The sequence below is a fragment of the Penicillium soppii genome, assembly GCF_028829465.1.
Source record: "Penicillium soppii strain IBT 18220 chromosome Unknown utg000006l, whole genome shotgun sequence".
Lineage (NCBI taxonomy): Eukaryota > Fungi > Ascomycota > Eurotiomycetes > Eurotiales > Aspergillaceae > Penicillium > Penicillium soppii.
Window position 1 is genome coordinate 4,640,584 of NW_026643236.1, and position 24,335 is coordinate 4,664,918.

The 24,335-nt window shown below is 45.7% G+C and overlaps 7 protein-coding genes across 7 annotated transcripts; 3 read left to right on the forward strand and 4 right to left on the reverse strand.

Moving 5' to 3' along the window:
• Positions 1-3,420: 3,420 nt before the first annotated feature.
• Positions 3,421-5,151, forward strand: nsdD (GATA-type sexual development transcription factor NsdD; the record flags this gene model as incomplete). Its single annotated transcript, XM_057244666.1, has 3 exons — positions 3,421-4,347; positions 4,509-4,811; positions 4,939-5,151. 3 exons carry the CDS (start codon positions 3,421-3,423, stop codon positions 5,149-5,151), a joined length of 1,443 nt encoding a protein of 480 aa, XP_057096204.1.
• A 5,958-nt stretch (positions 5,152-11,109) lies between these two features.
• Positions 11,110-12,929, reverse strand: N7529_009140 (uncharacterized protein; the record flags this gene model as incomplete). Its single annotated transcript, XM_057244667.1, has 4 exons — positions 11,110-11,702; positions 11,753-12,373; positions 12,425-12,611; positions 12,666-12,929. The coding sequence occupies 4 exons, from the start codon at positions 12,927-12,929 to the stop codon at positions 11,110-11,112; spliced, it is 1,665 nt and encodes a 554-aa protein (XP_057096205.1).
• Positions 12,930-14,108: 1,179 nt separating this feature from the next.
• Positions 14,109-14,462, forward strand: N7529_009141 (uncharacterized protein; the record flags this gene model as incomplete). Its single annotated transcript, XM_057244668.1, has 1 exon — positions 14,109-14,462. The coding sequence occupies one exon, from the start codon at positions 14,109-14,111 to the stop codon at positions 14,460-14,462; it is 354 nt and encodes a 117-aa protein (XP_057096206.1).
• Positions 14,463-14,637: 175 nt separating this feature from the next.
• N7529_009142 (glutamate--cysteine ligase) lies at positions 14,638-16,991 on the reverse strand (the record flags this gene model as incomplete). Its single annotated transcript, XM_057244669.1, has 7 exons — positions 14,638-15,645; positions 15,693-16,278; positions 16,332-16,457; positions 16,509-16,651; positions 16,715-16,780; positions 16,852-16,924; positions 16,981-16,991. 7 exons carry the CDS (start codon positions 16,989-16,991, stop codon positions 14,638-14,640), a joined length of 2,013 nt encoding a protein of 670 aa, XP_057096207.1.
• Positions 16,992-17,744: 753 nt separating this feature from the next.
• On the reverse strand, positions 17,745-18,614 carry N7529_009143 (class I SAM-dependent methyltransferase; the record flags this gene model as incomplete). Its single annotated transcript, XM_057244670.1, has 3 exons — positions 17,745-18,269; positions 18,339-18,510; positions 18,577-18,614. The coding sequence occupies 3 exons, from the start codon at positions 18,612-18,614 to the stop codon at positions 17,745-17,747; spliced, it is 735 nt and encodes a 244-aa protein (XP_057096208.1).
• Positions 18,615-20,275: 1,661 nt separating this feature from the next.
• Positions 20,276-20,740, reverse strand: N7529_009144 (NADH dehydrogenase [ubiquinone] 1 beta subcomplex subunit 7; the record flags this gene model as incomplete). The annotated part of the gene is made up of 3 exons (XM_057244671.1): positions 20,276-20,380; positions 20,503-20,624; positions 20,689-20,740. 3 exons carry the CDS (start codon positions 20,738-20,740, stop codon positions 20,276-20,278), a joined length of 279 nt encoding a protein of 92 aa, XP_057096209.1.
• Positions 20,741-20,848: 108 nt separating this feature from the next.
• Positions 20,849-23,342, forward strand: N7529_009145 (putative APSES transcription factor; the record flags this gene model as incomplete). The annotated part of the gene is made up of 4 exons (XM_057244672.1): positions 20,849-21,044; positions 21,098-21,171; positions 21,266-21,452; positions 21,517-23,342. The coding sequence occupies 4 exons, from the start codon at positions 20,849-20,851 to the stop codon at positions 23,340-23,342; spliced, it is 2,283 nt and encodes a 760-aa protein (XP_057096210.1).
• Between the last annotated feature and the right edge of the window lie 993 nt (positions 23,343-24,335).

Sequence of the window (24,335 nt, forward strand, 5' to 3'; positions counted from 1 at the left end):
GATGTGTACAAGGCGTATGATATTGTAGGGTCTGTTCTTTTCTATTTGCATGCCAACTGCATAGGTGAAGTAATATCACAAACGCATTCAGGCTGATATAGGTTAGTTGAGAATTGTTCCAGTAATCGAGCCTTTAGCGACGGAACAATCAAGCGTCAGATCAGTAGACAGGATTGGATAATCCGAAGATCTCGCGACGATTGCCTTTCATGCTTGACCGTTTTTGGATCTCCGTCGACGTTTAGGCCATGGGCCGACCGTTGAACCATACATCATTATGGGTCCCCCCTGGAGTCTGTGCGCCGAAGCGTAAAAAAGTGAGACGAATAGGCGTGAGAAAAGTCACGCTTGTGCAGGATTAGTAGACTAGGGGTAGACCGGACGATTGTGATCATGCCGGAAATCGAAACCGGTCTTGATAAGCGCCTTGGTAGTGTCAAAATGAGGGAAATAAGAAGAGCAAATATGACATCCAAACGCCGTACGTCGTGGGTCCGTGGCCACCAAACTCAAAGACCCAGAAAATGGATTCGACAGTTCTCCAATACGGGAAGCTTTGGTCGATCTTCTTTAAAACCACTGGTGATTTCCATGCAGGTTGTTTGGAATAGAAAAGTACAAGGTAACGGAGAAAAGGTAGAATAAGTACGGTTAGAGTACTCCGTAGAGATGTCCATAGAATCTCCAGCCTTGAAGGGTTAGTATGTAATCATATTTAATCTAGGAGCTACGCACGCCGCCTGGAAAGGCAACCGGTGGAATATCATTTTCTCTATTCTCGCCTCTTTGTTTCTTATCCCCTGTTCTCACGTCACCCCATTCCGGTAGCATTCCTTTATACTATAATTTGTAGAACCAACAATGAATGTATGTATATTGTACCTTTGGTACTCAGGGTCTACAGAATAAAGGGTTGAGATCGAGTGCAGCACACGCGATCTCGCCAATAAACGTCCCGCGTCCGATCTCGATCCAAAGCTTAAGCAACGTGTGTTGCAATACCCTTGCGACCCGATCCTCGTCGGCGGGTACTTAAGGGAGTAGCGTGCTCCGAGACTGAATAATTGTTTTCTTTTTCTTTGGGAAGTTTCAGTTTTTTTCATCTCTTTTACTATTTTGCTTTTTGGTTTACTTGCTTTTTTTTAGTTTATTATTTTTATGATTTCACCTGTGCCCGATCTTGGCTTGGAACGGCCAGTGGCTCGGTGACGTAGTATTTTTCATTTTGGGGATTGGCGATTGGAGATTGAGTGAAATAATATCGAGTAATATATAGTACTTAATATAAAAAATAATCTATAGTAATAACCTACCTAGGCATGAATCAATATAAACAATAAGATCGAAGAAAAGAAAAATAAAGTAGAAAGATCAAAGAATAAAGTCAAGTGAACCATGGAACCGTCGTACTCCAGGACACGTCAGGCACTTCCAGATCTGACTGTGTAACCTCATAAGATCTTTTTGATTCTGGGGTTGCACGTACTTGGACTCGATTTATGTATTTTGAATTTGAATTGATTCTTCAATATCGGACAAATATCGGACACATGTCTGATATCCTTTCTGTTCACTTTGAATATCTGGCGCTGAAGGCATCCGTGGATTGGTTCAATATTAATCAGCTCTTGCGGTCTGAACGTTTTCACATATATTTGTACGTTGTGGCCCGAGGCTGACATTTTGATCCACCCTGAATCGGAGATCTCTCTCATGTGACACATATGCATAGGGTCTCGTACATATAGTGTCGGGGGAAAATGTCCTCCATCTAGTTAAGGCGCGTTATAATTTATATGTAAGCTCTGTACTCCGTAAAACCTAGGTATGTATGAAATATAGATTGTATAGATTGAAGGATTTTTATTGAACGCTATGGGATCGATCCAGAGTAATATAATATATTGATTCCAGAACACTAGAGCACGGCAGCACTATATCACATTGAGCTATAGGTGTATAGTCTAGCTCCCCTTCCTGCTGGACCAGATTCTCGGGTATTAAGCCGTCCGTTAGCACGTTGGGAATCGGCCGTTTCTCTCGATCGAGCATCGATCCCATGGTCTGGGGAACTAGCCTTAATTTCTTTGCTTTTTTTTCTCCCTTATATATATATATATATTTATATATATTTATTAAGTCTACGGAGTACCTATGTACGGAGTAAGTATATGAAATCTGTACAATATTATACAATATTGTACAGTATGGAAAGATTTTCAGGTACTTGGTCTTACCTTAGTAGGTTCCTGACCAGTGTCACACTGTCCAACCAAGAGGGTATACAATAAGGAGTAAAGATGTATGTTGTACCCATATATAACATTGTACATTGCAGAAAGATAAAATCGATATATAAAAACAAAAATACCAAAATTTATTTTTTATTTTAAAATATAATGTAAAATATATAAATATAAAATAAAATAAAATAACACTCCACACAAGATATCCGCAGGTCACTAGTGATAGGTATGATCCTACGATGATCCGCAGTTCGTGTAAATTTGCGTAAAACCAAGTCATGACGATCTAAGCAATTTCCCTAGGTAATTTTGCCTAGGATCTCGATCTTTTAATACTTAATACTTCATACTTAATAGTACTATAATATTATACTAATATTATAATATTTAATATTTAATACTAAATACTAAATACAATAACCAAATAATTAAATAATAAACTTACCTTCTCTAAGCTTCCCGTTTCCAATCTAAAGCCCGAAAGTAGCCTCGATCCCTTTTCCCCTTCTTCTTTTTAAGTCTTGAGATATTCTTATCCTTAAATCTCTCTTTATGACTTCTTCTTTTTCTCTCCATTCCACCTCGTGCCTTTCATATTTGGATTGACATTCTTCTACCACGCTCTATATCCCTTGCATTTTGCGCTCGGTCCTCTCAGATCGATCTTTGAACTGGTTTTTTTGCTTTATATTATCGAGATTTTGGACTTCTAATTTTGGAGGGGTTTCTTACGTTTTTTTTTTTGTTTCTTCTCACCTCTATCACTTTTGATTCTTTTTTTCTCCCGCCATATAAGAAGAAAACAAAAAGCAAAAGTGGTGAGAGAATCTCATTACCGCGCATCGGACATAATTCGCAGGTTTACTCGGGCTCCATTTAAACGCCACAAACTTGTGAACCTCGCCCCTCTCCGGGATCTTGGGTTCCATCTCTTGACGACATACCCTTTTCTCTCTCTTCTACGCCACCTTGGACCCATTGAATCTGCCTTTTTCTTTTATTTGGTCGTACGAGAGGCGTAACGGCCTTGAGAAACTTTGTCTTAACTCGGCCGGATCTCTATTATTTCTATCCCCTCAAATCTCGAATCGAATCTCGGATCTCGTTTCCAAGCGATCGGATTTTATTATCTTCCTTGAATGATTATTACGTTTATCTCAACTTCAAAAACGTGATGGGGTCTTTGGAAGCCGCACTTAGGCACAGGTTGGTAATGCGTTCGCCCAGTCAGTACGATGTTGACCAGCCGCACCTGCACAGAGACCCTTTGCCCGCAATAGGTTTCTTAGGGAAGGATTCGGGATTCACTCCTAAACACCCTTCGAGCGCTACCGCTTCTTCAACTCCTCTCATGAGTCCCAACGTCATGTACACCGGTCAACCACTACCATACGCCTACGCGCCAACCAACGGTGCACCTTCACAAACGGGTTACATCTCGCCGTCCGAGGCGCGTCGCGCCATTGAAGATGAAAAGGACAATCACACACCAAGACAATCCCTCCCATCAATCCACGAAGCTCTCGGAAACGACTCACTCCCATACCCTGCTCCTACCTCCGCTCCACCAACACAAACCGCTCACCCTGCGCCCCCTTCACATATCATCGCACGCAGTACCGAAGGTCCATCTGGTCCGCCCAATCCCTTCAATGGGCCTGGATCGATGATGCGGGAACCCGGTTTCCCTCACCAGCCTCAAATGGACGCATCGCGCTCCAGCCTCACCTCAATCAACACTCAAGATTCGCGAAACGCGTCCCTCCACTCCCTCAGCACGGGAAAGTCACCCACACAGAGCGCCAAAACAGGCATCACCTCTGTTGGATCCCAAAATTCTACCTACGAATACAGCGCACCAACTTCCGCCGGCAGTGTCGCTTCCCCTAATGGCTACAGCCATTTCCCACCAAATTACACATTTCAGTCTACCCCCGGTGGCCACTCATATCAGCCTGCGCCCTACGACAATCGGCCATACGTGGGCGCACAGCGCGTGGATGAAGTTAAGGGTGGATTTGTGGGTCGACATGTTCCTCCCCATAGCGACTCTGTCAAGCGGCATCTGGACGTTTACGACGTGGAGCAATCATTGAACGAGGTATGAATTTTCCCGCTTTTTTTTAAAAAAATATAAATTGTTTCCTCCCATTATTTCTATTTTTGAACTCGAGTTGGTGGTCGAGAAACCCCAAATTCTCCAAAGCTGTGGTGCGCGGAAATTACTTGTGGACTAACGTTTTACCAGATCGCCGAGATGAGCACACGAACCCTAGATTTTTCTCGACACTACGCGGCACGCGCACACAGACCCAGCGGTCTGGCCCGCTAGTAGGGTCTCTTCCTTCGTTAAATGAAGTGGAGGATATGCTCCATATGCAAAGACGGAACCAAGATGCCTTGATTCGGATACGTACAGCCGTGGTGAATCAGGAACAGGCGTTAGCCGAACAGATGGCTCAGCGAAAGGCGTTCAAAACCGAGGAAGACCACATGGCAATGTACCAAGAAGATTTCAAGGGCACGGGCGGATTCGCAGGTGCGGACCCAAAAAAACGGCGTGGAGTAAGTTCTGGACCTATTCATTTCCTGTTTTTACCCGTTTATTCCCTTTTTCCTTCTCTACCTGACGTCCCTGTCACTCCACATAAAATTGCCCGTTCGAAATCTGTATGGCTAACCACGTTTTTAGAAGGCGGCCCCTCCTGGTCGTTGCCACAGCTGTAACCGAGCCGAAACACCAGAATGGCGTCGGGGTCCAGATGGTGCCCGAACGTTGTGCAACGCTTGCGGGTTGCACTATGCCAAGTTGACTCGCAAGATGGGCGCGAACAAGGCGGCGAGCCTGGGTTCGAATCTGAAGCCCAAGTCGATGCTTGACTCCGCCTCGCCAACCAGTCATTAAGCTTCTTTTTGAAATGTGGCGTTTGAAAAAAGGTGGGAAATAGAAGGCGACGGAGTTCTGTGGTTATTTCCTTTTGGGATTTCACGACTTGCTACATTTTATCCCCACTTCGGCATCTTTTTTTTGGCTTCTGGTTCATGTCTCCCCGTCTTTTCTACTTTTTTTTTATCCCGTTTGGGAACTTTCCCTACTCGGCGCCCCTTATATAATACCCCACAGCTTCCAAATGGGAGAAAAACGGCCTTAGCATAGATTCCCCCCTTTGATGATTCAATAGCCACTGGCCTGGTCTGAAATTGGTTCCATGATCTCTTTTCCCCTCCTGTTTCTATCTCTTTATTTGTTTCCCAAATGGCTGCTTCCCATCTTTCAAGACTATTATTGGTTTATACCCTGCATTTTTGTTTTGTTTGAGCCAATCCGAAGGCCTACTGTCTTCATCTTGCGTGTTTGTTTGAGTATGTCCCTGATATGATGTGTGTACGATCGTGTCTTATTCAGCGTCTCTTACATTTATGGTCCTAGTCGATATCAAAGGTTTTACGACACTTTCATTCTTTTCAAATATTTTTTTTCAATGTGTGGACATTTGATTGCCTGGGACACAATTTCCGGGTGGCAACATATGATTTTGCTATTACAGCATTTTGATTTGAACATACAATTCTATAACTACATAAGGTAGTCTTGTACAATATTGTACGTTGTAGACGTAGTTCGGACTATAGCTGTCGGCCGTAAACTTCGGCACCGAACCCGAGTGATTTTGTTTGGGTCCGACCAGTTCCCGAACCAAGTCTACATACATTATGTATGTATGCATTCTACTCCTGTAGTTTATACGTTGTAGAAATGTAGAGTTGTATGATTTAAACCTTGATGTGGTAGAATGCCAAGAACTATAATCTGAGTTTTTCAATTCGTTAATTTTGCTTTGTTAGTCACTTGCGTGGCGATTGGAATGTGGCATGATCCTTGGCCGTTTTAGCCCAAGGTGGACCATCCAATTCGGTATTCGTGCAGATTCAATTAATTATAGTAGAATTGTCATCGTATGTGGCCATTTATCCCGTACAATATACCCCTCATTTTAGATCAATATTAGATCGCAGAAGAACACCCCCTCATTAATCGATAGACGCGAAGAAAAAAGGAGATCATCGAGATCATCGGGGTCTAAATCGACTAGCGGGGATGTAGCACGATCATTCGCTGCAAGTATTTGTGTTCACAACAAGATCCGATCTACGTTGTATGTATCCGGGATCGGGCGTGAGATCTCATGATCTAGTATCCCAAGTTTTCGGCGTGTGATTTCGCTGCTAGCGCAGTATTTGGAACTAAGATATGACACTATACCATGAAACGTGACTGTATCATATGAAATATTCCATTGACCGTTACAGACCGCCACATCCCTAGTGATAGGCGGATAAAGCCCGCGTCTCAGGATTTGTCATATTCAGAGATTGACAGCGTGCCCCGTAGTTCGTTCCACTTTGGCAGGGAACCCCTGTTCGGAGGGATCGAGCGATCGAACTGCAAGTAGTATTTGGCCCGACACCATTCCGACGGGCTGGAGAGTTTGTATAGTGCCCTGGGGGATCGGCGCAATTTTGGAAGATTTGTGATTGCTACTGCCAGATCAGGACAAGCGTGTTGAATATTGGTGACTTCGATTTTTAACTGCATTGTATCGTGACATCCAAATGATGACCCTTGTAAATTCCTTAGACAGGCTGGGGCTAGCAGGGATGACGAGAGATTCAATCGATCGAGATCCAGATCCCACGTTCGCTTATCCCTGTGGAGATCCTCCTGTCGTCGCATCTTTTGCTATTTTCGATCGCATCAAGACCGTTCATATGGCTGTAGCATAATAAATCTATATTATTATCCAATATGTACGATATTGTAGGTGTATAGCACAATAGGCTTGCCCATCGGGCCCAGCAATTTGGTTCATCGCTCTCGCTCTCGCTCTCTAACAGTACAGATGGCATGGCAAATTGTGTACAATACTTATGAATGCATCGTATGACATTGCTATGTCATGTAAAAACCCTTTGCCATCTTCAATTGAGCCTTTCAAGAGAAATGAGGTTTTCACCCCGGATTAAATTTCCATCGTCTTCCATAAATAGTTCTCCGAGATCCGACCCGGCCGAAATGCTCCCCGGAACGCCGCTTCCTTAAGGTTTCTATGTACGGAGTACGGTAATCAGCTAAGTAGATTCTACCATGCACGGCGGACTCCGTCTGCCGCGGAGATGAGACACCACAGAAATGTTACATGTGGCGTACTAGTTTCTATGGTTCAATCTGTGGAGTGTCGCGTTCGGGCGCATATTCCACAAGAAATCAGAGACTATTGAATCCTCGTATATGCTCACTGCCGGCATATGTACTGATTCGGCAGAAAAACAAAAAGCTAAATTTAAATAAAATAAAATTCCACAGTATCGTTTACATATCGCTCTTTGGACTCCGTGCTCCGTATGTATATTGCTATCACATACTTCAGGAGTACCTCCACAATAAGTTAATAGTCTGTGCGGACGTGCCGCGATCGCCCATTTGCCTTGATCGACAATAAATAATGCAGACTCAGGATGCATTGTAGTGTTGATCATCGTTAGGTCTGTGCCGTGCGGCACACAAGCCTTGAATCGGTGCCCGACGCAAACTCTATCTTGGCAAGGACTGAGATCGCATGATCGCATGATCGTATACGTGGATGCATTCTATTCAATAGTGTGGTTAGCTGCGAACCGTCCGATATGGAGGCTGCAGCTTGAACTTGCGTTTTGTCAGCACTCTGTTTGGAATTAATGTCGGTGTATCTTGAAGGTCCCTGCGATGTCGCATGGCAGATTGGAGGAGCTATTACTGGTAGATCAATATTGGAACCACGCTTTCGGGCCTAGTATGCCATTTCGAGTTAGGGATAATGTCATCGAGTGGAGTTTAGAGTTTTGTTCTTTGAAAGTTCTTCGGCTTCTTTGTTTAACTAGTTGTGGTATATGCTCCGTAGTATATATACCTAGGTAGTTTACTATTTCTAACAACATTGCAGGTGGTATATACTATCGGACTTGGCCGTGGAGGTGTGAAACATAAACGCACTTGCATTAGATTAACGCACACATATTGCAATAGCTATTGGTTGAATTTCACTTTTCAAATTTGAAATGGTATTGTAGACTCAACCGCAGCGGATCTATCCGAAATAATATCAAAGTCCAACACCCCCTTATGTTGTACAACGTTTGTTTGTTATTAACCTGATTAAAAAAACGACCAAGATCATCTTCTTCACCCAGAACCAAACTATTCCCAGAAACCTAATCGGACCACAGGTTATCTACCCGTGCCAATTCTGATTGGCCGAATGGATTCGACACCCGTTGCAGTCCACCTAAACCTCCACCTAAACAGTCCATTTCGCTTATGCTGCATTTTAATTCCTCCCCAAAACTCGGTCGTTCCCGGGTGAGATTTGGTTCTAGCGGCGGCTGGGAGGGTCTCTCCATATTTAATCAAATTATGATCCAAGACTCCTTCTGGTCGAAAGTCTATCTGGATACAGTGGAGCCAATCGTGTTAGTTTATGGTGTGTGGGTGGAGAATGAATCGAATTACCAACCTGTTGGGATTCAACTATTGAATTTCTTTTCGGGCTACTTTCATTTTTCTGATCTTCTATTTGTTAATTTTAGTTTTCTGATTTATGAAGTGTTTATATGCGCATTTACAATATCAAGTAATACCGTTCCAGAGTTGTAAGTACTTAGCTTGTACAATATCGTACGATGTAACTATTATTTTAACATACAGCCCTATTAGGCAAGTATACACACACGATATCTATTGCAAAATATCAAAGCAATACATACATTCCTTCTAATTTGTTTTATAGATCGGATACCATAAGCCACCTTGCCTGTATAGAAAATAAATAACAAAAACAAACATTCTTGAAATCAAAGCACCTGGCTTTACATGCTTTAACGCATAGGTACATTACGTCGAGAAATCACAAGGATTCCAATAATTCGCGTACACCGCATCCCGAGATCCAACTGCAGCTGCCCGGAACCCCAGATCGAGCGACCGAGATCTCCCGGGTGATGGCTTGCAGCAGGATGCATGATATGATGCTGCGTTGTTATTGTATGTATCGATCGGGGTTTGAAAAGTTACCCGACCTGCATAAAAGTATCCGTAGAATTCAATCCCGTCCCGATCTCCATGACGCAGTGCAGGAAGGAGGATCCTTACTCGATGCATGCGTCCCCGCTTACGATCTTAGATTGGCTCTGAGACCATGCGGCATGTTTAAGATGTGGCGGTGAGATTTTTGGAATGTACACCGTATATCAATAATGAACCACATGAGCCTGGAGGAGTATATCGATTTGTCAGTGGCTATGAACGCCTGGGCAAGTATGTGGACTCTGGACACGTCACGCACGAGTTTGACCAAATTTGCTATTGCCTTTCCAAGTGCTCTGAAATACGTATTCTCTTCGTATATTCCGTATAGTGTACAATAATGTGCAATATTGTACTCCGTACTCCGTACCTTCGTCTCTTTCAAATTGGGAAAGTTAACTAACTAGCTAGTTCCTTTGTGGGGCACACTACGTAACTAAGTAAAGAGTTCGATTTGATTTTGTTGACGATGGGTCCCGCGCGATAAGCGCCAGAGTGGAAACCATCGAGATCCCGTTAAAGTGAGATTTGCGCGTGGTATGGACGGACATTGATGCCGCATGACCCCACCGTGAGTATCCATATCTGCATGTCTCCTTGCAGTTGAGTGTGAGCCTCATAGTTCATGGGTTTCCCAAAAAGGGGGCGGCTGACAAAAAAAAGAAATTATTAAATCTTGGGGAAACAAACCATGGTTCTCGAATACAAGCGCTGAACTTCCTTTTGCCAAATCTAGGTAAACCTTGTCCAAAATAAGATTTCACCAGATCCGATCTCCGATCTGCATCGTCACTTTGTTCATGGTGATTCCACGGTTTCAAATTCGGCAATTGAGCTCGGCTAGATCGACTCTTTTTTTTAAGATCTATCTGACTATTTATTAAGACGCTACAACAAAATTAGATGCTCGGATATAATATCCCCATATCATGTCTTGGTGTTATATTATTAATTGTCTCAATTTTTATATTAAAATAGATTTAAAATAGATTTCTTGGCGTCCTCGGCTCCGACTTTCAGGCGTTCAAAACCGCGTGGTCAGAACATCCGTGCCATGGGCGAGACATCTATGGATCGATCCTACTCGGCTCGGATCCGATGGACCCGGATGAGGTAATTTATCATTTCATCTCTTCATAGTTTCATACACCTTTGACCTATATGTGAGACTTACAGCCGCTAATGCAAGCCTTGTATACGTTGAAAGCTCAGTTGAGGGAGTGGAGACAGCGAGGTAACACTGAATACGCGAGCTTCAAAATATACGAAGCCTTACCCTATACTTAAACATGTTCATACGTATGTAGACAGTCACCTAGACCGTTATTGGTCGATAATATCCCTCATTTGTCTCTTTGTTCATACGAAGTACCCCTTATGAGTGCATCGATACTAATCTTTTGTGCTTGAAAATCAAGTTCCAGAGATCTAGATGAGGGGGTCAAGATGATGGTGAGCAAATCGAAAACATTACTTTCGAAACATATGTGAAAGTGAACTTGCCAGACTCTCTACGTCAACTATAGCTCTAGTTTTGCCTCTATATTACATTGATTACTACAAAAATGAGGGAAAGAAACCGCATAGAACAACCAAGCTAGTCATTGTATACATCTAAGCAATCATGGCAGACTGTTCGAGTTCTAAAAGCCTTGACTTATATGAGCCGAAGAGTACATATGCAAATTTTGACTCGATACCATCTCACGTACACAGTGAACCTATAAAGGAAAGACATCTCTCCTACCGCCAGAAAGCCTGCGCAACTGAATTGATAAAGTCGATTTCATCCTTGCGCCAGGTGTCAGCCTCCATATGGCTGGTATTGTTAGCATCGAGTACAAGATCCACAGGCTTGCTGTTGGAATAAGCATCCCATTGCACAGACTTGTTCACAATACCCGGATTGGGATCCAAATTATGGATGAAAGATGCCCACATGCTAGCCATCATAGAGCTGAGGTCAATATTTGACTGTGGCACACCGGCAAACGGCTTGCCGTAGTGATATCCCTGCCCAGCAATGTTATGAAACACAAACGACACCTCTTCGAAATGAGTCACGCCCGACAGAAGAGGCACGTCTGCTGAGTGGGCATTGAACCGGTAGCAATAGGCTGGGGTCGATGTTTCGGCCCACGCTTCGCATTGCCGTCGACGGTTAGCGTGCATCGTCCAGTCGCCTGCGAAGGCCGATGTACGGCGCCATTCGTAGCCGTTTGAAGGCACACGTTTATCCCCTAGGTATGCCGGAATGCCCTGGGATGGGTCGTCGGGGTAGAGGTTGAGAATGCGCTTGGCTATAGCGGTGGGTGTTTGGAAATTGAAATCACCAGCTGGAAACGTTAGGCTTTAGGTCAACAACATGAGAGCTTGAGTTACATACTGGTCAAGTATTCATACCATTCATCCGTTGTGTTGATTCCAGTTGGCCCGAATGCCGTGCCTTCATCTGTATTGGTACCGGCAATGATTGGGACTTTCACAAATGCATGCTGGTCCAGTTGAAAGCTACCCCAGTTCCGAATGATATCCCCATCCACCATTGGCCAGAAGTTATAGTCAGACGTTCCATCTGTGCCGTTCAGAATTGCGTTGAGTTTCTCAAATGGCACTTCGCGAAGACACTGCAATGAATCAATCATGTTTGAACAGCCTACTTTAGAGGCTATCTCGTCGTAGTCTGCTTGGGAAGATGTATAATTCCCTGCCTGGGCGGCTATAGATCCTCCAGACTCCATAATACCAGCTCGGAACAGCTTGTCATCTCGTCCACCAAATGCTGTGAGATGAAATCCCACAGAAATGGCACCCGCAGACTCTCCCCAGATGGTGACCTTCTCGGGGTCGCCGCCAAAGGCAGCAATATTTTCCTGTACCCATTGAAGGGCTAGTCTCTGGTCTCTTAATCCAAGATTGGTGTTACCACTGCCGGAGATCTGGCTTGAAGCTAGGAAACCCCATGCTGACAGTCGGTAGTTGAGAGTGACAGCGATGAAGGGTTTATCTATCATCTAGTCAGATCAAACTCGGACGGTATTTTGAGGTAGAACGATACCGATTTTATACGAATTTGCAACAATTTCAGACATGTTGTAACGTTCATCTGCTCCAGAGCCCTGATAAAAACCGCCACCGTGGATCCAAACCCCAACTGGAAGCTTGGAATCATTGCCAGTGGATGAACCCCGGATCACGTTCAGGGTGAGGCAAGCTTCTGAACGTGGGTACCAGATTGAGTCAGTCTATAGTCATGTTAGAATCGCAACTTGTATGTAATTTGAAGAAATAATTCCCACCCCATATCCCACACAAATATCTGAGTACTCTTTCGCATCTCGCGTACCGTCCCAGCTCGTATTGAGCGACTGCGGCACTGTGAATCGCAGATTTCCTACGGGCTGCTGAGCATAGGGTATACCCAGGAATAAATCCTGGTTATAGGCTGAAAGGTGAGCTCCAATGTAAGTTCCATTGCGCACTTTCACGGTGAGAGATGATTTTATAGTAGGGACTGCATGAGCTGCCGTCCACAGCAAGAAGCTGGTCGCGAATCCGAGCATGACGGTGTAAATTGACCCAAACTTTTGTGTATTGCCCGCTCATTTCCAACCGTTCCATGCTTCATTTATAACATAGAGCTTTTCGTCATTGATTGGAAATCTGGGGACGTCGTTGTTGCGGGGAAAAAGGGCCCCATTATGGGGCTTTGCCCAAACTGTTCAAGATCGACGCCAAAATGTGGGATGTAAACCGGTTAATATACCATCCGACTATACAGAAAGACGCCAAGGCTGTGAAAATAAAGCTAAAGTGACCTCCGGGTGTCGAAGTGCCCGGATAATCGAAGCCCTAACGGAAGAATGTCATGCCTTGAGCGGGGAGACGTGAAACCACTCCAAAGCTTGTTGATCCGCTGCTGCCGCTTTAGGATAGTCTGCGGGGGGTTATTCAGTTTCATAGACATTTCCTTCAAAACCTTAACGGGCGATTGCCTGCTTTGGTCCTAACCCATTTTGAATAGCCCGAATACTACCCGATAGTTCCATATTAGCATATCCGAGCTAAATTGAGTCTTATTCCCAATGAGGATCCTCCAGGTTGGCTTCGGTCCGGCATATTGCATACGCAATACCCACGGAAAGTGTGGAGCACAGCATGTACAGCACTGTGATGACAATACCACAAACATTTATTCCGGAATACACATAAGCTTGGGCAACATCAGCCAGAAGGTTGCCCAATGCCCTGCTTGATGATTACACAGGCTTTCAAGTCCCAGCGTTTCAAGCAACATATAAAGCCAATAGGCAAGTGAGAGCATTGAATCTGGATAATAATCGGACCCAACCACCAGACAGACCGATGTTTCACGCCTGAGGCACCTGCCATTTCTTGTATGACAGTAATCAAGATCGCAGAAGTCCAAATGGAACAAGGTTAGACAAGGTGCAACGGGCCGAAACAACAGCTCCAAAGACGTTGTGACGGTAACAGAAGTGATCCGAAAAATGGTGACGGTATAGGTACCTGCATATGTACATGATTCTGTTCAGTCGGCACCAAGAGACGAGTGAAGAACAGGACAACACCCCTCAGAATGATAAGTTTGACGCTTTTTACAGCATAGATCACCCTGGCACAGATGTGCTGGTCATTAAGCCCTCGCACCGGAGCTGCAGCCCTCCATTCTCAAGAAACGACTGCCATAATTGCAACTACACAAGGCTTTTTTCACAGCAATGAGCACGAGTTCGCGCGTTGAGTTCGAGAAACACTGCGTCCGAGCTGGGGGAATGTCCCTCTCGCCTCCGTCCCCAACTGCCCTGCGCTTCTGCACCATCGGCTCATCCGTTGAACATGTCGCTGCGCTCAAAGACGATATCAACGAGCGCATCTGGGGCCCCGAGGTGAAAGTCAATGAGGCTGGAAATCTGGCTGCTATTTGGGCGCCTTTCCGAGCGAAGATCAACGGTGTTGTCGATCATGTTGGCGTTGGACTTTCCGTTTCATATAAACTCAACGGCCAATGGAAGGTGACTGGATTAGCTAACTCTTGTCGGCTGCCGACCAAGGAGGAGATGCTTTTGGAATAAATATTTGGGACAGGGAGGTTTGCTTAAGAGGCGCGGGATAGATAAGAGAATTGAAATTCATCAGGGACTGTGACAAGGAGGTCTGCCTCCGACTGTCATAAATGTATGCAAATGATTTCATATTCTCGCTGTACATGATCACACGCTGGATATCTATTGAATGGATGTCTCAGTTCTAGACCTTTCTGCCACGGAGAAGTTCCCATCCCACCGATCCGTCTTTACCCTCTTTGGTAGTCATCTCCTCAACGGCCTTCACCAGGTCGTAAGTGATCTCCTCAGACACAACACTATCCTGCTTGTAGCTGGGATGTTTGGCCACAAACTCACGCATCCAACGAGCACCAGTCCAAAGAGTGCCGTTGGCTCGCTTCCGGATCAGATCAAGATAGCTGGCCAAGAAACACCTTGTTTCAACGTCGACATTGACACTGTTAAGGTATGACTCTACAAGGGGGATAAGCCCCGGGAATGATCCATCTGCACATCCATTGACAATGTCGTCGATGCTCATGAGATCGAACTCTGTTTCGACCGGACCCAGAGGGGGCGACGGGGGCGGGGTGTTCACAGCGGATGACGTTGCCGATGAGAACGTGCTGCCATTTGTTGATTGTTGCGCGCTCTTGGGGACTCTACGAGTGAATGGATCCTTGCGAAACCAGAATCTCCGATCGTTAACAGCATCGCGGGCGTGTGCAGTTTCCATGTTCTCCGTGGTGCGTTGAATCGGAATGTAGAAATTGAGATCGAAACTCAAGATAGCACGTGTAATTAGAACAATGAAGATACTGAAGGCGGCATTCTCAAAATCCGTGATTTGGATCTCCATGGATCGAAATTCAACTCTCCAGCCGATGTCGTCCTTGTCAGGTGGCGGCGGCTTGAAGCGCATGTGTTGCCAATTAGTAGACTGCAAATTCTCGAAGTGGTCACTCTTGTTGAGGTCTAATTCTTCAAGGTCTTCAGAGAAGATGACCAATGGATCACGGATGAACAGGTGTGCGAAATGCGTGGCTAGTAGATCGTCCATTCCCCCGTCCATAAGGCGTTTCTTGATATTTTCGTCCACGACTAGATCAGGATCGAAATATTCTTTTCGGAGACGAGGGTCTTGGGATATATAAGTCGAGTTGGACGCATATCGAGACTTGGGAATTCTCCACCGGTCATTTTCGAGGGGCTGCGATATGTTAGTTCAATGGATCAACCAATATCAGTAAAACTCACAGCTTCACCAAGTTCTTCCCGAGTTCTATCATCAACTGCATTACCAATTTGGTTCCATCGCACATCCGTGTCCACTAGGAAGCCCTTGTAGATGGGCGTGGCGGCGGTGAGAGCTAGAAGAATGGGCCCTAGAGGACTCAACTGATCATAGAGCCTCCTGCCCTCTGTCATATTCTTTGCTTGGAAAGTGATTTGCAAACAGCAACTGCCCATTCCAAATGCCATGGCATCCATGTAGACATGATCGTCCTTGGCTGCGCCATTGCGGACGTCGTCATCCTCGGGCCAATTGTGAAGGTCGTAGTTCACAGTTGGATCCTTGAAGGGTCTGGGTGTATTAATGTCATGAAAGACAGGGACATTCAATTCGACTTTGCGGCCTCTTCGAGATCGAATATTGGCAGCCAAAGTGGGGAACCGAATATGAGGATTGGCGATTTCATCAGGAACGAACTGAGAACGCAGAGCCGGCCCAGATGGAGGATAATAGGGCTGGATGTAGTCATCCTTGGTTCCCAGGCGGGGGAAAGTCGTTAAGGTAATAGGAACCTCATTCGGGGCCATGTGTGCTTTCGCTACTTCACGTCTTATGGGTCATTAGCATGTTTCGTGTCATGTCGTGTGGTTTTTGAAGCTCACCTCCACTTCATATTAGACTCCACCTTCAACAAGTCTTTAAACCCGATTCCCCACGGTTCTCCGGGAGTTGCCTCCAACATGAACCTGCCGAATTCGGGGTGGAAATGAGGTGGCTCCTCTCCATCACTAGATAAAAGTCAGACAAGCCAGATTCTCTTCACAAAAGATCCGACTCACTGATCCCCATTTTTATTCTCTTTGCCAGACCCGGATTTCCACAATGCCTCGTCTCTTGCGAGTGACTTTAGGATCTCAGCCTGAGCTAGAGACAGACGGGATTTCTTCGCTGCATCGTCGAGTGCTACCACGAGGTATTCAACCTATATCATGTCAACAAATTAGCTATCAGGATGTGAAACCTTTGCCGGACTAAAATAACATACCTCATCGCCCCAAAGGAGGGCATCACGTTCTTTGCCTCTTGCGCGGCGCCAATTGGCAAGTAGTTGCTGATAATAACCAAAAATTAGCAATTGTAAGCCTCCAACATCGCTGAGATATATTAAATCCGCATGCATACCTCGATACCCCACTCGCGCACCTGGCCCGCCTTTTTCTTGGCTTCTGGCCATTCCAGTGCTGTTCCAAGAGCTCTGTACATCCAGATTAGACGGAAAATACAGACAGCCAATGATTCTAGGGAACATACAGAAGTCCCATTGTGAGAAGGTGTTACCCAAAAATTCGCAATCACAAAGCCCTTCCGAAGCCCAAGTATGGGGCAAAAGTCAGGGCAAGTCCGGAGTAGGTGAAGAGAAGTCAAATGCCGAAGACCCCAGAACTGTTCAAGAGTATATAGTCCTGCACATAGTCTGAACCCTGCTTCTGACTGATTCTTCCTAATTCTGGACTCGCATGAGGAGGGGGTTTTTCAGTCCCCGGCCTTTTTGCGGCGGAACCGGCGATAAGAGCGGCACCGGACCGTGATACGAATTACTAATCAAAGTGGGACAATGTGGATTACCAATCACCTTTCGGAGGTTTACCATGTAAAAAACACTAAATCAAATTGATATTTAAGAGGGTATTCATACGGAGGGGGTGAAAGGGTGTTATATTTGTGATATGGAATGTATGTATAGAAGAAGTGTGATGATATTAGACCCTGCTCTTGCGTCTTCATGGACCATTAAAACAGCTTGTGTTATGGTAGGCCCAAGCACAAAGGGATTAAGGTACCTCAAATAAAGTAGACAAATAGAAAGATGGTAAAATTTCATGCATAAGGCGCAATTCATATCTATGAATACTTTGATCCACTACCAGCAACCAATAGATACCCTAGTACTACATGCATAGTTACGATAAATCATAAATAACCTAGTTAGATTTAGATTCAATTCAACTTCTCCAAGACTTCATGCATATCCTTGCATTCCTATCTATTCATCGGTCGACAGAGTCACCTCCCCATCATTTAAGCTGAGCACGAGCGATAAACACCGTCTTAGAGAAGGACCGCTCTTCCGTGCTGAACCTAAGTGGCTCGGGCAAAATCTTATACTCGAACCCGATAGTGAGTCCAGCTCCTTCGAATAGCTGCTGCATATCCTCGTGAGAGAATCCGTGCGTCTTGACAGTGTGGGCTGCTCCGGCGAATTCATGCTGGTGATCATCGTGTCCATGTCCATGAGCACCGGAATGTGCCACTAGGTCGATGATGTAACAGGCACCACCCTTATTCAATCGCTTTGCCAGCCGCTTCAGAGCACGATCTGGGTGTTCGAAATGATGCAGAGCCATACTTACTGTCACCAAATCCAGATTGGTGCACGCGGACTCGATATCTTGGGCCGGAGCATCCTCCGCAAGCAGATCCGCTTGATACCCAACCACTTTATCTGAAAGTCCGAGCGAGCTAGCGTTACGGTTGAACTCTGCTATCATATTGTCGGAGATATCGACGCCGATAACCTTTGCCACGAAAGGGGCCAGGCTCTTTAAGTTCATGTTTTGTTAGTTCAGTCCTGAAACCTTGACATTATTTACAGGCAAATCTATACATACCATAGATATGACACCGGGACCGCAGGCATACTCGAGCATTTTGATCTCCTGGTCCTTTCCGGCTTCTGTGTCTGTCCATCGGTTGCTAATCCAATTTCGATGCTGCACCGTCTCTGCTGACAGCATTCTCTGGGCATCAGCAAATTGGCCCTTGTAGGAGGCTGCCAGGTTACTGTGATATTCCCCATTAGTGTTTTGCTGTTTTGCTAAAAAGGGCTTTATTTGCATCATAGCATACTCAAAGTATTTTCTGTTCGTTTCAGTGAAGTCCGACATAGTGAAAGCTGCAAAGGATAGTGGCGAGTGGATATATGTTGCTAAATCAAAGAGAATTTGAGTTGTACAAAAAGAGAATAATTTGGATGCAGTGGTAGAAGCAAAGGAGGAATAATGCAGAAGAGAGAGTGCAAGGTATTTATATTGGACGCTGGCCTATCTCTTACTATGTAACTGGGTCTCGGAGACATGTGGTGAGACTAGACTCCACCATTTAGAATGTCTCCGGTATTCATCAAACGTGACTTTGTTTTCCGAAATTCACTCCGTTGGTTATTCACTAGAGCTTGAATATAGCCTCTGAATTCAGAAAAAAAACTATGTGCGCTGGTTGTTGGCGTCATTGTTTGCGCATATATATTTGCTCATATACAAGGACAAAGTAAACCTATTAGTTTTGACAGCAACCGGAAGGATATCCATAGCTAGTATAAAAGTAAAGCCAAAAGTTATTGAGCAACTATTCAAGTAGTATTTGATACTTACATTGATACGAACATACGGAATACCTTGGTAGCTGATCTACATCTTTTGTCAGAAAGGGTGGAACTATCTAAGCGTGTTTTGAACAAAACCACACCGCAAAATAGGTATACAACCACCTACTTGATCAGTCTTGAAAGAAAGCTTTTCATATATAAATATCTCATGGGTATCTACCTCATCAAGCTCATTTTTGTACAGTAAAATGACCTACAAAAGAGTATACATCCCAAGCACGGGCCATACCGTATACTAGCACCTCCAAAGGTATTTCTCGTTCACAACAAAATGCCTTGTCTTTCAAACCTATATTTACTCATGTATTCTATAGTAGGTACAACCTTGGAATGGATCCTTGCTTACAATTCACAATCCATGACAAAGTATGGCCAAGATCAAAGAGTCACTAGTCAATTTGAATGTATATTCCGCTTAGAAATTTCTGGGTACACTCTGAAGTATCAATTTGTTGTCGTTTCTCTACACGATTTGAATAGTTTTATCCATTTGTCAATTTTTTTCGCAGTATTTAAGGTTCAATACAATCCGGTTTCACTCCTTCATATATAACAGGTTACATTGCCCCAAATTGTTATATTGGAATGTTATATTGGACTGAATACCTACAGGTGGTCTTGAGACATTTTACACACGATGTAGAAGCCGAACAGATTCAAATAGAAGAAAGTTCATTATGACCAACCATATCCGTAGTCTTATGTCTCCGATATGATTACGGTCTAGATGGAAATATAAGATGCGGAGGAAACAACTCATATAGGCCCTGTACAATCTATTTTGATGACCAATGAAATCGTGCGATATTACGATGGTTGCAGGCAAGAAGCACAAAGGATCGGTGCCTTGATCTTGGACAACATTGCTCCCCGGTGCTCAGATGAAGACAATCTATCGAATCGTACGTGTGAACTCGATAAATGCGATGCCACCTGGGAATTTGTCCATGCACATGTGTAATGTGTGATGCTCGACAAGTTGAGCGTCAAGCTAATAGATGCCCGGGGCATCAAGCGGGTCCTAACCGGCGAATGAGGTAACTTCAACTTGAAAGGTCCCAACGCCAAAGGCATTCCATAAGCAGTTTCGGTGTATCTCTTATTTACATATTCAGCAGCTTTTTCAGCAGCACCGAACGCGCATACCAACAGTCTCAGAACTCAGTTGCTCCGGGCGCCATCCTTAGCGGCACGCAGCTCATCCATCTTGGCCACACGCTTCTTGAACTCTTCATACTGGCATTTCTCATACGAGTGTCGCTCGTCCTATGGATTCAAAAGAACTGCATTAGCTGACTGGCTTTGGAAAGTAGGTTCTCCGACCCAGAACGCAGTCCCATCAAGTCAGGGTGTGCGGAATCTTCAAGTCAAAATGAGGGATTGCGTACCTCGCATTTCCAGGGAAGGTAGTACTCTGCTTGTCGGCATCGGTTCAGCGGAATAAGGAGGTGTGCGCAGGAGTCTCTGTATTGCATTGGGAGACGAGCTTCGGACATCTCTTGGCGAGTTGCTGTGATCAAGTCAGTTTTCCTAGTCGAGCTTTTGATTATCGACCAATGGCTTGGGAATCTTACCCGAGGTCTCAGAAAGGCCCACGGCGCTTTTGACCGACTCGATGACAGTCATTTTGTCGAGAATTGAGGGGTGGGAAGGCAAGGAGTGGGGAAACAGACGCGGACGGCGAGGTTGGCCATTCCCGAGCGATCGTGAGGTTCCGAATTGGAGGTTAGTCACATGACCTTTTATCAAATCATTTTGCCTGAGGCATCAAAGGACCACCCACTTTACGCGTCCTGCGCGCAGCGCGTATCCGATACCACCCCCAGTTCCACTGAACCCGTGTTTTGCGTTCTTGCTTCGAGTTCTGATTACATGAGATGCATCAGACCTGACGCATTCTCAACTCGATCAATTTGCGGATCCACAAGGGGTGACTTTTGCGCGATAACGTGCGCGGTGTCATATCTTTCCTCACGAATCTAGTCAATCGCGCGGCGGCGACGGCCACGCATATCATGGCGGGGATGGAGAATGTCTACTCTGCTACCTACAGCAGTGTGAGTAAAATTCCAATTGCATACCTGCACTCCTTTTGCTTGAGATCATCCCCTCCACCCTCCACTCGAACAGCAATTGACTTTCTCAACACAGGTCCCTGTTTACGAGTTCAAGATCGATGGCGACAGTGTGATGAGACGACGAGGCGATGATTGGGTCAACGCAACACATATCCTCAAAGCAGCGGGCTTCGACAAGCCTGCTCGAACCCGTATCCTCGAACGAGAGGTCCAGAAGGGCGTACATGAAAAAGTTCAAGGTGGCTACGGCAAATACCAAGGTATGTATCTTAGTTTTATAGAAAGAGAGCCCGATATCCAAGATACTAATCTGACATCGCTCAGGAACATGGATTCCACTTCCGGAGGGGCGTATGCTTGCCGAGCGCAACAACATCCTCTCCAAGCTACTTCCCATCTTCGATTTCGCTTCCGGAGACCGCACTCCTCCACCAGCACCAAAGCACACCTCTGCCCCATCCAAGCCCAGGGCTCCAAGGAAATCGGCCGCTGCAAACCGCGCAGCCGCCGCTGCGGCGACCGCCGCTGCGGCCGCGGCAGCAGCAGAGACTCTGAAAGTTGTTCAACCACCGCGCAGCATGGGGCCCCCAACGATTCCTCAAGACCATTATGAGATGAACTCAGGCTTTGATGACAATGAGTCGATCGGACATGCCACCGTAGATTCATCCTCCATGCTTGCCGACGAAGACACACTTCAAATGTCTCAAGGCGACCCGAAGCGCAGGCGAAAGGAAACCCCCATGTCAATCAGCGAGCAGGAGCATATCATCTATGGCGACCAGCTTCTAGATTACTTCATGACCGTGGGAGATGCCCCCGAGGCAGCGCGGATTTCTCCCCCTGTCCCCCCTGCCCGATTCCAAATCGACCGAGCTATTGATGACCTCGGAAACACAGCTCTTCATTGGGCCTGTGCGATGGGTGATCTGGGTATTGTGCACGACCTCATCCAAAAAGGAGCTAACATCAAGGCGCTTTCGGAGCATGAGGAGACTCCACTTGTCCGAGCCGTTTTGTTCACCAACAACTACGAAAAGAGAACGTTTCCTACTCTGTTGGATATGCTCCTAGACACCGTTTCCTTTCGAGACTGGTTCGGCGCTACCATATTTCATCATATCGCAGAAAACACCCGAAGCAAGGGCAAGTGGAAAAGTTCACGTTACTACTGCGAAATCCTCCTCGATAAGTTGTGCAAAACGTGCTCGCAGGATGAGATAGGCATTTTGCTGTCTTGCCAGGATCAAAATGGAGATACTGCCGCCCTTGTTGCTGCTCGCAATGGCGCATTCCGTCTGGTGAACATCCTTCTCGTGCACTGCCACCGAGCTGGTGATCTGATGAACAATAAAGGCGAAACCGCTACCAGCATCATGCAGCGTCTGCACCATCCCAGCCATGACCATCCGCCAGCACCGTCTTCTGTGACCGCCAATGAGCACATGGAAGGTGATGTGAGCGGTCTTGTGGCCGCAGATCAATCCGCTGTTGCCCCGGTCCCTGATGCCACTGCCGAGCTTCTCTCCAAGATCGGCATGATCATGGCTGAAGCAAACAAAAAACTTGCTATAACTTATGACAACTCAAAGGTTAACCAGCAAGACTCCACGGATGTGGCTAACCCTGAAGCGTTGCACGAACAGCTTGAATCAGATCGCCAGAAAATCCAGAAACAAATTGCTACATTGTCAGCCAAAGAGGCCGAGCTTGAACGTAATGATGATCAAGCCAGTCGATATGAAATATTACGGGAATGCTACGAGTCCCTTCTCGAGCAAATACAACACAGTCAGTTGGTCCAGCAGTTTGCAATCACAGAAGTTCCCAAGCCGACTCCGGCTTCCCTCGAGCAGGATCAGTTACTGTCTCGCTATCAACTTGCTCGGGAGCTTAGCTCCGCGCAAAAGACACGCTGCAATGCCGTCAAAGATCTGGTCCAACAGACAGGGGATGCTGGTGTGAGTACCAAATTTGATGTGCATCGCAAGCTGGTGGCTTTGGCGACTGGACTAAAGGAAGAAGATCTGGACCCTATGGCCGCCGAGCTAGCGGAAACTCTGGAGTTTGACCGGATGAATGGGAAGGGTGCGACGACCCCAGATCAGTCCGCTTCTCTCACTGGACCTGATATCTCAATGGATGGTTAGAGTCTTGAGATTGCACTTGTGTTTGATGATTTTTCATGACTCATTGTTGATTATTTCTCTCTTCTGGCATTGTCTTCGCCAGCAAATACCCCGCATCTTCCTTTTTACTTTTAGTTTTTATTTTCAAACTTTCATGGCGGCGTATCAACGCCTCGTATTCTTGTGCCATGTTATGGTGGTTTCCGGGACCCTGTTCGCCTTGAAATTGGGGGGATCACTTGTAACTTGGGACATTTCACGCACAGGCTGTCGAGATCAAGGCCTGTACGAATGAACAAATCTTGTACATATGTAAAGATAGCATTTTCCGATCGGACGAGATGCGGAATGTGAGATTTATGTACGATAGCGAAAGGAACCAAACCGATAAGGCACATGCAATTAATATGGCGTTGGCACACTTGATCTTCATGACCCATCGTAGATCATAATCACGCTAGCATGTGGTAGCCCTCGAAGCGGCCATCATGATTCGACGTGGACCACGATCGAATTGCACAGTTCCATAGTCTGTGCGATTGATTCAAATGTCACGAGCAATAATATTTCAGCTTTCAAGAACTTAATTAATGAGCTGGGAAAGTAGCATGTCCAGGTGAAACCATTGGTTGGCGCCGGCAGCTTGGCATCAGCAGTGAGCGGCTCCAAGGGGCGTTGTCAGGTGCAGACGGCGGCCACGTCGCGGCGCTAGAGGTCAACAGCCAATGATTTGACTGGGGATGTGACGGAGGATCACTTCATGCTTGAATGTCCTGCTTATTGGTCCACAGGGCGAGCCAGTCAAATTGCCTCAACGGCGGTTTTGGTCATTAAGTCAATACAACAGACCAAAGGTACATCCGGCAAACCGAGAAGATGATTCAAGTTGAATAGAGGATTAGATAGCATGATTCCTATTCTATTGTTCGAGTGAAGCAAACAAGTGAAGTTGAAAAGGATCACACAAGAGACAAGACACAAGCGACTTGAAAGCCATTGTACCTGAAGACGCTA